The 14,760-nt window shown below is 40.7% G+C and overlaps 1 protein-coding gene across 1 annotated transcript in view; it reads left to right on the forward strand.

Annotated features, from left to right (window-relative positions):
- Positions 1-14,760, forward strand: part of NEB (nebulin) — a 104,837-nt gene that overhangs the window by 72,100 nt on the left and 17,977 nt on the right. The window contains 18 exon segments of the mRNA XM_039554683.1: positions 879-983; positions 1,576-1,680; positions 3,199-3,303; positions 3,405-3,512; positions 4,802-4,906; positions 5,524-5,628; positions 5,748-5,852; positions 6,472-6,576; positions 6,663-6,773; positions 6,977-7,087; positions 7,533-7,634; positions 7,749-7,847; positions 10,276-10,386; positions 10,527-10,631; positions 11,376-11,480; positions 12,648-12,752; positions 13,538-13,648; positions 14,114-14,224. Coding sequence (XP_039410617.1) covers positions 879-983; positions 1,576-1,680; positions 3,199-3,303; positions 3,405-3,512; positions 4,802-4,906; positions 5,524-5,628; positions 5,748-5,852; positions 6,472-6,576; positions 6,663-6,773; positions 6,977-7,087; positions 7,533-7,634; positions 7,749-7,847; positions 10,276-10,386; positions 10,527-10,631; positions 11,376-11,480; positions 12,648-12,752; positions 13,538-13,648; positions 14,114-14,224 — 1,914 coding nt within the window.

Here is a 14,760-nt window from a genome sequence, read left to right on the forward strand (position 1 = left end):
AATTCCATGGTAAACACCATGTTCAGGGTGACTCCTGTCAGCTTAGAGTTGGAAAAGCACATCAAAATCTGATGCTTTTCATCAAAGAAGCAGATATTTAGATTTATATCTTGATATTTCTTTCTATTTCACCAGCCATTATGTTGTATCATTTCCTGTCAGTAAGTTTATTACTGTATTACCTGTTCTAGGTAGGGAAAACTGTTTCACAACAAATACCAGAGTTTTCATTAAAATTGTTCAGTCTTTTTATTGTTCATAGAGCGAATAAGGAAAAATTTAATATCACAAACATAAATGGGTAAGAGTTTACCAGTGGGGGCTCCATACATTAAACTGAACTTGCCTAAGTATCTTTTGTTATTTAAGTGATGTTTTTAGTAACATCTCATTGTGTTCTCTTTGGACTCAACTCAGGAATCTACAATACAGAGTTGCTTCTGCAGTTACTTTTCATGAAGAAAGTCAGCCGTAAAATTGCTTATTGAAGGGATGGAATATAGACATCCTTAAATTGTAGGCCTTCCAGAGGCAATTTAGAAATGCATTTACTATTTGGAAATTTCCCTTCCCTTCCCTTCCCTTCCCTTCCCTTCCCTTCCCTTCCCTTCCCTTCCCTTCCCTTCCCTTCCCTTCCCTTCCCTTCCCTTCCCTTCCCTTCCCTTCCCTTCCCTTCCCTTCCCTTCCCTTCCCTTCCCTTCCCTTCCCTTCCCTTCCCTTCCCTTCCCTTCCCTTCCCTTCCCTTCCCTTCCCATCCTTAATGTATTTTTTTCTCTTTTGGACGTGAATTTCAACCCCAGCCTGTAAAGAGGTGATAACAGTGATCTCTCTGTATCTTAACTCTCTCTTGTTACACTGTATTATGCTATTCTGAGCAGAAATTATATAAAGCTGCCTATGAGAAGCTCAAAGATAGGTACAGCGTTATTGTGGATGATCCCAGGAATCTGCTGGCCAAGTGGGGCAGCACTCTGAGCAGTCAGGTACTGTGGGAGCACCTGGAGCAGCCCAGAAGCTCTCTCTAAAATCTCTGTGTGCCATGTTCACACCCAGCAGTATCACAGCCCTGTGATACTGTGATGGTTCTTCACTCGCTCACACAGTCTCCATCCTGCCACCCAAAAAGGAGTCACTTTTTGTGTGAGCTGCTCTGTGCATCTGTCCTGTATGTACTCCCATGATTGTGCATCAATGGACATCAGGAATCCAGTCCCTCTTGAAGCCACTGGAGAGGTTTTAAAAAATGCAGAATCAAGCATTTATTTTTTAAAACCTCTCTTTTCAAATCATTTCTAGATGAAGCAACAGGGACATATTTGCCTTAATCTCTAATTTACCTTCATCTCCCCCAAAAAATTATTAATCTCCCTAATGTGAGTGTAGGCAATTTTTTTAGTATTGACTCTTGACAACAGTGCTAATTATTCAGATGTAAATTGTATGCACATGTGGATGAATACATACAGCAGCTTGCCTAAATCTCTCCACTCTCCAAGTGCCTGGGATCTAGAGCTGTGTCGTTGTTCATGTTGTTCATGAGTCTCTCTTGTCCTTGGTTGCCATTTGCATGGACAGAAAAGCTATAAATCCTTTGCCAAGATGCTCCTGCAGCACGGATGCAATGAAATTCTGAGGCCAGATATGCTGACAGCACTCTACAACACATACCTGTGGAGCCAGGTAATCTGCAGAGCTGCTGCTCTAGGACACCTTAGATACCCACTTTAGCTGCTTGGACTTGTCATATTTACTGCTCCCTAGATTTCCATGGAGTTCAGACCCCAGAGCTTCCTCACTGTGCTTAATGCTGGCTGTGATAAAATAAAACAGAATATCTGAAACAATACTTGCTGTCACGTGGACGTCGCTCAGCTCAAGCTGAGCTTGTCCCCATTTTCTCCTTGCGTTATAAAAAAATTGGTATGTATTGCACATATTTGTATAGAACAGCAATTTTCCATACATTTCAGATACTGGATGTTAGCTCTTCCTGGTATTTCCCTAACCCAATCCTCATTCTGACACCACTTCTTGGCCTGGCCACCTTTCCATAACCTCAGTTCCTTAATTCAGAAAGAACATGATGGATTTGACAAGGAGATTCCAACATTTATCTCCCACTCTGCCCAGAATGGTATCAGACACCGAACAGTTATTTCTGCTCTGAAATCACAGCTGCTTGCAGTGGGAAAAATGATTCCTCATCAGGAACTGGCATATAAATGATAGACTGGAAATGCAACAGTAGGAAACAATTCTGTGCGAGGGAATTGTAATTCTTTGTTATTGCCTGTGCCAGTAGTGACACTCTTCAGTAATAAATTACTGAAGGTCTTTCAGACATTTCTCTTTCATTTTTCTGTGGATTTCTATTCTTTCATTAAAAACTCCTTGCAGGTAACTTTGAGTATGTTTGAATTCAAAAAAAATGAAATGTCTGACCTGCATGTCCCCCCGAGTTCACTTCGTGTTATCATCGATTATTTGTTTATCATGTTTCATTTTTTGTCTGTCACAGTCCCGTTTCAAATGCGTGGTTTTATTTTCTGATAAAGGGTAGAGCATGAAAATTTGTTTTTAAAAAATGTGTTTTAACCTTTTCCAGCTGCCTTCAGGCTGTCTACAATGAATTCCCGTTCTTGGTGAACAGCCTGTTCTCACTGAACTCTGTGAAAACAGGTTTAGAAACCCAAGCAGGGCAAGGTGATCTTTAAGAAAATCATTACCGAGCACAAATCCTGCTGCCAAAGCCTTTAAAATATCCTGGCATTGTGATATATTTGGTATTGCTTTTATCTTCTGCTGTGCAAGATGATGAACATTTCATTCTGATCACAGAATCATTAAGGTTGGAAAAGACCTTCAAGGTCACCAAGTCCAAGTTTCAACTGAATATGATGAATATTTAAGAATGAGATACTGTCCATTATGAAGTTTAAAAGTCACTGCTCTGCCAAGATTGATTTTTTGGCTCAGTCATGGAGATTTTGGCTTGAAATAACCATAAAATTAATCAGACAAATAAACAGGCAGCCTCTTAGGCAAGGAAGGAGTTTGCAATTCAGCTCACGGTGCATGTTCGGCTTTCTTTGGCTTTGTGGGAGGGTTTTGCAATTTTATCCGTGGGTATAATCCCACTTCTGGAAGAGATTTTGTCCTGCTCTGTGTGATTAACTTGGAGCCTTCCTCCATCTCCAGATTCAGTACAAGAAGGACTATGAGAAGAAGAAAGACAAATACACCACAGTTCTGGATACTCCAGAATATTTACGGACCTCAAAGGTCAACAAACAGATCAGTGACGTAAGTGTGGATCCTTTGGCGTGGGATAATCACCCCCAGGGAATTTCCAGCTGACACCAAGGATTCCAAGAAATAATCCAACCCCAAATTTGTCCCTTCAGATTATTTACAAGTTGGAATACAACAAAGCCAAGCCCAAGGGCTACACCACCATCCAGGACACGCCGATGCTGCTGCACGTGCGCAAGGTCAAGGACAGGATCAGTGATGTGAGTAAATCCTCTGTGGCTGTGGCATCAAAACCACACAAAATTAACTTTTTGACTTGATAGCCGATGTTTTTAACTCCTATGTAACACTGTCAGTGAAAATCATCACCTACTTAGACCATATTGGCCTGTAAAATGATATCTGCATTCAGTGCTTTTTCAAAACCCCCAGTTTTTCAGGAAGTTTTTCATATAATTTTCTCCTAGAGCTCTTGGAACTTTTTTTTACTGGGGCAAACCACCCCTCACTGGAAATAAAAGCCATGAGCTGGAACTGATATCTAAATCATTAATTTGGAGAAGTTTTTTTCTGGGTTTTCTTTTTTTTTTTTTTTTTTGTTTTTTGAGGATTGAATAAAATATTTCATGCATTGCTGTGTTTATTAATTTCTTGTATAGATATTGTGAATAGGTAAGGTAAATATTCTGATCTAAAAGAAATATGTTTTAACTGTGGGGCAATAGAAGAGTAAAAATGAGAGAGAAAGGAAGAGGGAGTGGATAGAATAATATGGGATTTAGGAGTCCTGGTCCTAATTCCTTCTCCCACCCTTTCTCTCTGTCCATTGTATTGTTGTTCCTTAGGTATCCACAAATAAAATGAGGGTACTAGCACTTCTGAAACTCAGTGTGGTACTGGCAGAATAAGTAGCCTGAATGTCATTCAGATGCTCCATAAATTTCTACCTAATTAGTAAATCCAGTAATTAAAAATAACCATTTTATCCAGATGCTAAAGTGGATCATTGAGAGAAAGAGATGTGAATTGAAGGACATTTTCTAAGTTCCAAACTGAATGCTGAGATTCTCTGAAGGAGTTTTTAGTTAGTGTAACTATCAGAAAATACATTTCTTTCAAAGATTTCTTTTAGCTGCAAAAATCTAGAAACAGGCAGAATTACTGCCCATGAATAGATCCTGTTACACCTCAGTCTGTGCCTCGTGGTGAGTTAGAACTGCCACATTTTCTGCTTAAAGAGAAGTGCTACTGGAGAGGACCCTCCTTCAGGCAGGTGCTTGATATCAAGTTGCATCAATGGAATTTATTTTTCATGGAATCCCAGAATCATTGAGGTTGGGAAAGCCCTCCAAGACCATCAAATCCAACCTGTGCCCAATCCCCACCTCGTCACCAGCCCAGAGCCCTGAATGCTTCTCCAGTCATTTTCTCCTGTTAAGATTTTATCCAGACAGGAGCAATTTTAATTAAGTTTTTCACATTTTGATGCTTTTTTTGTTGATGCTGATATGATCTTTGTAAACTTTTTTACATCTTTGCCTTTCTTTAGCTGAAATACAAGGAAATGTATGAGAAGAGTAAATCTCACTGCAACGTCGTGGCAGATTCAGTTCACATTAAAACTCCCAGACACGCCTACAAACTGAACAGCAACGTGAGTTCTGTCTTGCTCATGTTTTAATTTTATTCTGGAGGGTGTTGGGAACTGGCAGTGGAAGCCACAAGGAATTATTTCCAGTTCCACTGAATTTTTTGGGCATTGTTTCTAATCCTATCTGCTGCTAGGATAAAGTGTATTTTAATTCATTTCATACTAAAGTGTTCACTCGGGCAAGTTGTCCTTGAGGTCCTTGTATGTCACACAGCCTGTTCTTCCTGTTGTCCTCTGCTTTCCTGGCAGAGACACAGCTGTCCCAGGAATTCCCTGGAATGATGCTCACGGAGACAAAGCAAGAGCTTTATGGGAAGCTGTCCTGTGTTTTTTGTTATTGGTGACCCATTTCAGTAGGAAGGATTTGAAAGTTCTCCCCTTCTCCAAAGTCAGGACATCATTTCAGTCCTTCATATTCCTTTCTCTGCCTTCATTTTCCTTTCTGCACCCAGCAGTGGAAAAGCTGCAGTGTGCCTGACCCAGAGGAAAGCCCTAATCTGGTGTAGATGCATTTTCTTGCCTCTTCTCACAGACCAGAAGAGAATTGGCCTCTGTATGTTGTGTGCAAGGTACCCAACTTCCAATGACAACTCTGTCTGTTTGGTTTTCCCTGTAAACAGCTGGATTATAAGAAGAAATACGAGGCAGCCAAGGCCCACTGGCACCTGATCGCTGACAGGCCTGACTTTGTCCAAGCAGCCAAGTCCTCTCTGCAGCAGAGTGATGTAAGAAAATCAGAATGCCCTGAATATTCCCTTTTCTCATCTCCCCTGTTCAGAATTTTTAAAAAATTGGAGAAGATCTGAGACTCTCTTACTTTATCTCTTATTTTTTCTTCCTGCAGTACGAATACAAACTGGACCGGGAGTTCCTCAAGGGGTGCAAACTTTCTGTCACAGATGATAAAAACACAGTGTTGGCCCTAAATAATGCCATCCTGGCCAGTGATGTAAGTACTCAACTCACCTTTCCCCTCCAAGTTCTCTGCTACCACTTTACTCACTACTTAACTGTTGCATTGGAAATACAATTGTATGAACCATGAAGCTTTGAACAGATGTTCAGTCTCACTTCATTTGAATTGATTTATTTAATTAACAAATTGACTGAATAAATTTCAATTAGTTTGGTCTTGTAAATGCCACAGGCCTAGTTCATGGATTAAATTAATATTCAAAGTTAACATTGCCTGAACACCCCTAGACCTTACACCCAGGTGCATCTCTGCATTCCTGGTATTGAAATGGAAATGTCTGGAGAAAACCGCCAAAAGCACTGCAGGTATAAATTGGGAATAGCACAAAATATATTTGATAACTACCCAAAAGATTGTTAATAATAACACAAAATATCTTTAATAATTACTAACAATATGTTAATATTGAGTATATTAAAAATATTCTGAGTGAGAGCCATAGGAATATATGGACTAGGCTGTAAAATGTCAAAATATGGGATTTTCTACAAAATTTTGCACTAAAAACCAAACACAACTGTAGTAATTATTTTTTGACCTGTCAGAAGACAAAATGCTCATTATTTAAACTGAGATCTTTCCTTCCTGCTAGATAAAATACAAAGAGAAGCACAACAAAGCCCGAGGGACCTACCACGTTGTTCCAGACACCCCTCAGATCCTGCTGGCTAAGAATGTCAGCTCTCTGGTGTCTGAGGTAAAACATCAGCAATTATTTATTCATTTCATTTCCTTCCATCCTTGAACTGCTGGGTTTTACCTGGTTTTCCCCTGTGCTTGCAGAACAAGTACAAAGCGCAGAGCAAGAAGCAGCTGCCCCATGGCTCTTTCACAACCCTGCCCGAGACGCGGGACACCGTCCACGTGAAGGAGGTGACCAAGAACGTCAGCGAGGTGAGTTCAGACCCAGCTCATTATCTCCAAAGATAAGCTAAGCTTTGGCAACCTGAGCTCCAAAAACTGCAGCCACTTTTGGGAATGAGGTGTTTCCTCTTTATGCAGCTACAGCAGTCTCAGGGAGCTTTTTGCAAGTTTCTGTAGCATTTTCCTTCATGTGACATTAAAAACTCACACGTGGCCCTTTCTGCTCTTGACAGACAAACTACAAAAAGAAGTTTGTGAAGGAAAAAGGCAAATCCAATTATTCTGTCATGCTGGAGCCTCCTGAGGTGAAACATGCCATGGAAGTAGCTAAAAACCAGAGTACAGTAAGTTCTCCTTCTTTTTCCAATAATTTCGTAGGTTATGTAAGCAAATTCAGCTGGAAAAACCCAACTTTATGGATTTCTGAATTTCCTCCCAGCCTCCATGTTCAGGTGTAATTTTGAAAGATGAAGGTACAAGTATTTACAAATATAAAAATGCACTAAAATAAAGGATTTGTGCTTCAATCCCATGGTAGGATTTCAAGTAATGTGGTGCAAATCACATCTAATAATTTTTTTCATCCCTTCAGACACAGACAGAATTTCCCACATTTATTTCTTCACTTGTAGACAACTTGCAAAACCAGATTTCCAGATCCATTCCTTGTGAATTATTTCCCAAATAAACCCATGCACTTTCTCAGCAACGTTGCTGTGTCCTTTACTGTGTATTCCCCATGAATAAACCTCATTAATTTTCTTTCCTCTGTCTTTTTCCATGGGTTAGATTGAATACAAGAAGGATGCCAAGTCCAAGCTCCACTACACACCCATAGCAGATCGACCAGATATTAAGAAAGCAACTCAGGCTGCCAAGTTAATCAGCAATGTGAGTGTTTTCAAGTCCTCTGGATAATCCTTTAGCATTAATTTCACTACAAAATCCAGTAGAATAATTAAAAGAGGATTTCATCACTGCCAAAGGATTTATTTCTTTTATTAGATTGAGTATAAGAAGCGTGGAGCAGCAGGTGTGGGTGTGACCATGCTGGGACGTCCAGACATTGAGCTGGCCAAGGAGGTGTCCAAACTGACCAGCCAGGTAAGGGCAAAATGAAAAGTTGGTGAAACTTCAAAGCAATGAGAGAAATGAGAAATAAAATTAACTTATAATGTTGCTGTTATAACTGAAATTATTGCCAGAGTAGGGGAAAAGGGAAAGGAAAGGAAGGCGCTAAAATAAAAATTAAATACCTGTACAAGGTATTTCTTTGTTAAACTTTTCCAGTGTCATTAATGGAGGTATAAAATCATCTTAAAATGATGTTGTGACAAGATCTTTTAAATGCTGAAGTGTTTGTCCTGCTCTTTTTTAGCCCTTTTGGGTACTGGCTTTACCAGAACCAGCCTTTACCTGACTCTTATTTTCCATCCTTTGAACGGACACTCGGTTTCTTTCAGCCACTTTCTTTCTACTTTGTCGTTAAAAGGATCTTGTGGCAGGACCTCAATCCCTCTTGGTTCTTTGTCTCCCCTTCCTGTTTGAATTCTGGATTTTTGACTTTCTGACCTTGCTTTCTTGCTGCTGGTTGTAGGCAGAGTACCTCAAACACCACATGAGAGGCCATGGAGCTGCTTCCTATGACACGCCCTGGATGAGAACCTTTAAGAAAGCAAATATGCTTAGTAGTCATGTAAGAGAATTTTTATTAAGTGACATTAATGCCATCGTTGTGCATCTGTCTCTTGCTTGCATAATTATCTTGCAATTCTGTAGCACCATGTGAAGCTTGAAATGTTGTTCTGTCCTTCATAATGGTTTTGGAGCTTCCAAGTTTTTTAATGGAAGTTTCTAGTGCGCTCACCTAATGTGAAAACTCACCTTTTTCACCCAAAAACCCGTCAAATTTGAGCATTTATTGTCTAAAAATGCAAAAAACCCCTGGAAATATATGTATAAATAAATGTGTATGACCAGCCTGAGCAATGGTGCTGGTAATTTTCAGTAAACAGTCACCAGAACATCATTTTAACTCTTCTAACTATTCTATTAAAACTTCATTTAAACTTTAATGAAACTATTTTATTGGCTGGAATTTCATAATGGAAGAGCAGACTATGACTGAATCAGTCCCACTGAGAAGTGCAGCCTGGGCTGGTTTGAGGGCTCCTTGGTTCTTAGACTTCTTCCCACATCAAAACCTTTGGAAAACAGAAAACCAGAGCCTGGATTGCCCATTTGGAAGTGGCAGCAGACAGGTCTGTGCCATTTCAGTTTTACACATGTATTTCCAAGTGAAAAAAAGGAGGATTTTGGTTTTTCCATGTCTGGCTGTGTCTGCTGCCATGTTTGAATGTTTGAATGTCCACCACGGTGTCTGCAGGAAAACCAAGGATCTCCTCAGGGGAACCAAGGATTCTTAAACTGATCTACAGGAAAAAGAAGAAATTCTGTTTATTCCCCTTTAGTGATGAGATCCTGGTTTTCCATTCTTTTACCACTCTTGAGTCTTTTAAACATTCTTTGCTGAGATGATTTTGGTTCTGAGAGGAAATGAACTGCTGGAGGGGCACTGAGGGAGCAAAGAATGGTCAGCATCATCTTTAACTGTTGGTTTTTTCTCTTGGACATCTCTTCTCATAAACTTTGTAAAGCATCACGTCCACTTTGTTTATCCAGTTGAGTTTTTTAGTTGGATTTTGTCTGTCTGGCTTGCTTGCTTTTAATTTTTCATGGATCTCATTCCTTTCAACATTTCCGTGCCTCCAGCCTGGATCTGCTGGATTCTGATGGCTCACACTGCTATGTTTTACCTGGCTGAAGCTGATGTGGTTTGGAAGTGTTACTAAACCTCTTGCAGAATCGAATTAATTATTTATCATTAGTAATTAATTGTGTCACTGTTCTGTTTGTGATCATTACTGTCCTCCTTTATCCCTAATCCAGTCAGAACACACTGTGTGCATAACAATGTACTGAAATCTTTAGTGCTCTGAAGTCTTGAGGTTTTTAAAGCTCTTATTTCTCCAAGAAGTATGTAAAAAATTCTTTTAGACACTCTTTCATATGCTCTTATATTATATTTTATATAATATATTATATATTAATGTTATCTATAATATTATAATTATATAAGATATAATTTTCTTGTATTTTACTCTTATTATACCTGTCACTGTTTTTATCTCTTTGTGAAACATCTTAAATCAATGGACTGTTCCCATCAAGTGAAGAATTCTTCACCTCCAAGGGTCACAATTTTGGCCACACGATTCTCCTGGCTCTTTTATTTTTACAGTGAGGAGATGTAACTGGAAGAAAAATCACAAGTGGCATCTTGTAAATATCAAACAGATGTCGATTCTCTTTCTGTGTCAGGTCTATTTTAAATAGTCTTTATTCCAGTGGACACCTTCGAGTTCCTGCACTTTTGTTCTTCTCCTAACCAGCCCCAGTGGAACAGGGGGTGCTGCAGCCAAACAGGTGAGTCCTGCACAGCAGCTGTGACACCTGGCTGTTCTCTGTTTAGGTGAAATACAAGGAGAACTTTGCCAAAGAGATGGGTAAAAAGCCAAAGTATGATTTGAAGGAGGCCAAAATCTACAAGACCCTGAAGGATGCCCACAACATGGCCAGCGAGGTACGTTCGCGGTTGCTTTTCCTGGGGGGAAATTCCAACCCGCCTTCCCAAATCCCTCCTTTGTGTTGTTGGAAGCTCTCCCAGCCCAGGCTGGACCAGCAGGGCCCTCTCCTGATGGGGTTTGCTCCCTGTGTCCCCAGGTGAAGTACAAGGCAGACCTGAAGAAGCTGCACAAGCCCGTCACGGACATGAAGGAGTCGCTGCTCATGAACCACGTGCTGAGCACGAGCCAGCTCGCCAGCGCTGTAAGCTCAGAGTGATCCCACAGCTCCCACGGGTGGGAATTCCCTTGGGAATTCTCTGCTAACTCCTCCTCCTGTAACAGCTGCTCCCTTCATGGGCATCACCTGGTAGTGACCTCTTCCTTCATTTCCTAATGACTCCTCCTTAACCAGCGGTGTCCCCATGTTTGTGCTCTGGGGAGGGAAATCTTCATCACCTGTACAACTGCTAATATTTTAAACACTGATCATTTTTACCGGATTGATTCTTGATCCCATTTTAACTGATTGCACTACACTAACAAATACTTCTTTTTATTTTTTCCTTTTTTCTTTACTGATTACTGTATTTAAATGTTTTATTTTTATCTGTTTTTTTTTATTTTGTGCTTAACACTCCCCTATTGTAAATCCACATAATTGTGCCTAACAAAGTAATTGATAATGAGAAAAGGCAAAACCCTTTATTGCCTGGTACAGCCTTTTCATTACCCACTGTGTTTTCTCTCTTCTCTTTTTTTTTCTTCTTTTAATCCTGGTTTTTACAAAACCTTTCTTGCAATCCAAATGACCATAAAAAAGATAACTATTCCTCCACATCTTTAACCCCCATTATCAGTTCTAAACTTCTTGGTTTTTGTTTTACTTCTTGCATTTCTAATTTCTCTTTGATGTTCCGTTGAAATGTTGCTTTGATTGGACCTAAGAAGTAAATTTGCTGAGGGATTTTTTTTTTGATTGAGATAATTTTTGACACCTTCCCTTCAGTACCAGTACAAGAAGCAATATGAGAAGAGTAAGGGTCACTACCATGTGGTGCCAGATAATCTTGAACAGGTTCACTTCAGGGAGGCCTCAGAACTCCAGAGCCACGTAAGTTGGATGTGTGTTTGTCATTATCCCAACTCACTGAGCACCAAATTCCATCAAAATCCTCCCAGTAAATCCTCCAGGCTGTGACAGTCCCTGTGCTTCTCTGCCCCACCAACGCTGCACACCTGGGTAAGGATCCAGGGAGAAACACCTGCACATGTCCAAGTTCAGAACACATAAAATACACAGATAAGATCTCAGTGTGATTCCTTCATTCCAGAGTCAATCCCTGTTGCTCACCTCTGCTGCACAAGGATCTTTTTGCACAGGATGATACATTTCTCAGGGGGATTTTTGTCTAGAGAAAAAAGGACCTGGAAGTCACAGAAAATGGGAAGTGAAGGAATTAAGGTTGTTGCTGACAGTGTATTTCCAACTGCTTCATCCATTCCAATGATCCAAAAAAGAGCTCTGCTGTCCTTTCCTGCATCCAAAAAGGCTTTATCCAAAACAGCACCTCCTGCTGCTTTGAAACATGCCTGGAGTTTTTCCCTCTGGAACAAAACAGTGAATCCCTCCAGAGAAATTCATAGTGTGATTTAGACTCTGATCCTCTCTGTTCCAAGTGTTTACTGGCTGTAAAGCAAGAGAGAAATTATGGCTAGAACACAGCTAGAAATTATGGCTGGTTGTTCTGGTAGTTGGCATGGAATTCCAGAATGGTTTGGGGACACTAAGGATTATCCAGTCCCACCCCTGCCATGGGCAGGGACACCTCCCACTACCCCAGGTTGCTCCAACCTGGCCTTAGACATTTCCAGGGATGTTCAAGGTATGGAAAGGCAAAAAGGTCACATAGCAAAGGACTGTAAGGAAATGGTTGTTAATCAGGTTGTTGTTAATGAGGTTGTAATTAATTTTTAAGTCAGTCCTTGTTGCTCCAGTTTGGAATCAGGCTCTGACTTGGCCACAGCCACAGCATTACCTCATTCAGCACTCTGAAAATCTGGATAATAGAACTTGAAGCAGGAATCTCTTCATCTTCATGGACATTTTACTTCCTGGACACCAAATTTTACATTTTCTGGTCAATAATACAAATTTCAGGAAGGCAAACTCTATTAGACATTAGCTTTTACCACAGAACTGTTGATAGTAGGCACATGCTGCTCAATTAATTAGGTCTTTGATTATTTAGGAGCGTGACTTTTTATCTTTTCTTCTCAGGTGAAATACAGAGAAAAGTATGAGAAGGAAAAAGGAAAACCCATGTTGGACTTTGAAACTCCCACATACCTGACTGCAAAGGAGTCTCAGCTCATGCAGAGCGAGGTAACATCAGTACTGATAAGCTGAAAAGCTTGAAAATGTCTTTTTTATACCTAAACTGTAATAGGGATTTAACAGGCAATTCTACTTGCACCTTGTGTATGCTGATAGACTGAAAAAATAGATCAGATTCCTTTATGATGGTTGTTAAATGCTACATTGAACATTCATGACCCCTTCCTGTCAAGAAATGAGTCAGATATTATCTGTAATTTTTATCAGCTCTCAGTGAATGAAGCTTAAACAAGTCCTTGAATAAGAAATGTGGTACAAAACTCATTTCACTTAAACTTCTACAACGTGACAGTGTTTGTGTGATATCACAGGACAGACAAAGTGCCCTGCTTCTTTTTTTTCACCTCAAAACTCCATTTTTCGGAAACTCTTTTATTCCCTGCATGTCTCTGCTGTCACAGGTTCTCCCCAACCTGTCATTCTCTTTTCATGAGCAGTTTTTTTGTGTTTATTTGAAGTTTAATCCTGCTCTGGCCCAGATGGAGGCTGCAAAGCAGCTGTGTAAGGCCGTTGGTCCTTGTGGTACCTTTTGAATGTTTTCTCTACATAGACAAATGAGTAGAAAAATAAAAACCAGAGGCAGGATCAGGTCCTGTTTCCATGGAAAGCACTGAGCTGCTTCACAAGTTTTAGTGGGAACAGGGTTTAGGTGCCCATTTAGCCTCAGCTGTACCCAGTGGCATTGATACCCTTCCAACTTTGCACATAATGAAAATATTGTAATAAATATTTGCTGGTTTACTTTTTTTTCTTCTTCTTCTTGCTCTGTTTAGAAAGAATATAAGAAGGACTTTGAAGAGTCCATGAAGGGCAGGAACCTCACTGGCCTGGAGGTCACACCATCCCTCTTACATGTCAAATATGCCACCAAAATAGCGAGCGAGGTACCAGCTCCTCTGGGCTTCTTTCCTCTGCCTCCTTCAGCACCTGCAGCATTCCCAGCACCAGTTCTTCTTCCCCACTCTCCTCCCCATGCACACTGAGCATGTTTACTTGGATTTTGTGCTGTGAGCTAATTTGCCATGGACATTTCTTCCTTGTCCTTTAACTGTATTCCCATTTCCTGCCCCTCTCTGACTTCCCTCAGCCTAACTGGTCCATATGTGTGTGCCTTGCCAATTTCTCTTCCACAATAATCCCTGTCTTCTGTTGGAGTAGTTCTTCTATAACCCTCTACAATATTCTTTCTTGTTTTCCAAATTGTTTTCCAAATGTCTTTCTTTTTTTTTTTTTTTCTTTTGGAGATTTTGCAATTTTTTTTTCATTAATTTTTTTGCAACAAAGTTGGTAGAGTGTAAAACTCTCTCTGGTCTTGCTTTGCAGTGTTTTTCTTTCTCCTTCTCCTGCAGAAAGAGTACAGGAAGGATCTGGAGGAAGGAGTCAAAGGGAAGGGACTGACAGCCTTAGAGGAGACTCCAGACATGCTGAGAGCCAAGAATGCAACTCAGATCCTGAACGAGGTATGGAAGAGCTGCTTGGGAAGTGCCTGAGTGGATGGAACAGCCTCCAACTGCCATGGGCAGGGACACCTCCCACTGTCCCAGGCTGCTCCATGCCCTGTCCCACCTGGCCTGGGACACTGCCAGGGATCCAGGGGCAGCCCCAGCTGCTCTGGGCACCCTGTGCCAGGGCCTCCCCACCCTCCCAGACAGGAATTCCTTCCCAGTATTCCATCCATCCCTGCCCTTCCACTGGTGTGAACTTCATCATTCCCTAGAAATTCTTGAGTAGAGGGAAGAAAAGAACACGGATGAGGGGCTAAGGACCAAAGTGGACTTTGAAGTGAGCTCTTTCCTGTGTTTACAGTCACTGTCAGGAATTCAGATGGAAAGCAGGAGCTGGGATCAACAGTCACTCAGCGGACTCATTAGTTAATTAGTCAAGGGTCTAAACCAAGATTTAAATCATGAAGCACACATTGAAATAATCTGGAATTATATAATCTGTGTGCATAATTATGAGTTGATATTAGAGGTATCCCTGCTTTGGGATTGGC

The sequence above is a fragment of the Corvus cornix genome, chromosome 7 (genome assembly GCF_000738735.6).
Source record: "Corvus cornix cornix isolate S_Up_H32 chromosome 7, ASM73873v5, whole genome shotgun sequence".
Taxonomy (NCBI): domain Eukaryota; kingdom Metazoa; phylum Chordata; class Aves; order Passeriformes; family Corvidae; genus Corvus; species Corvus cornix.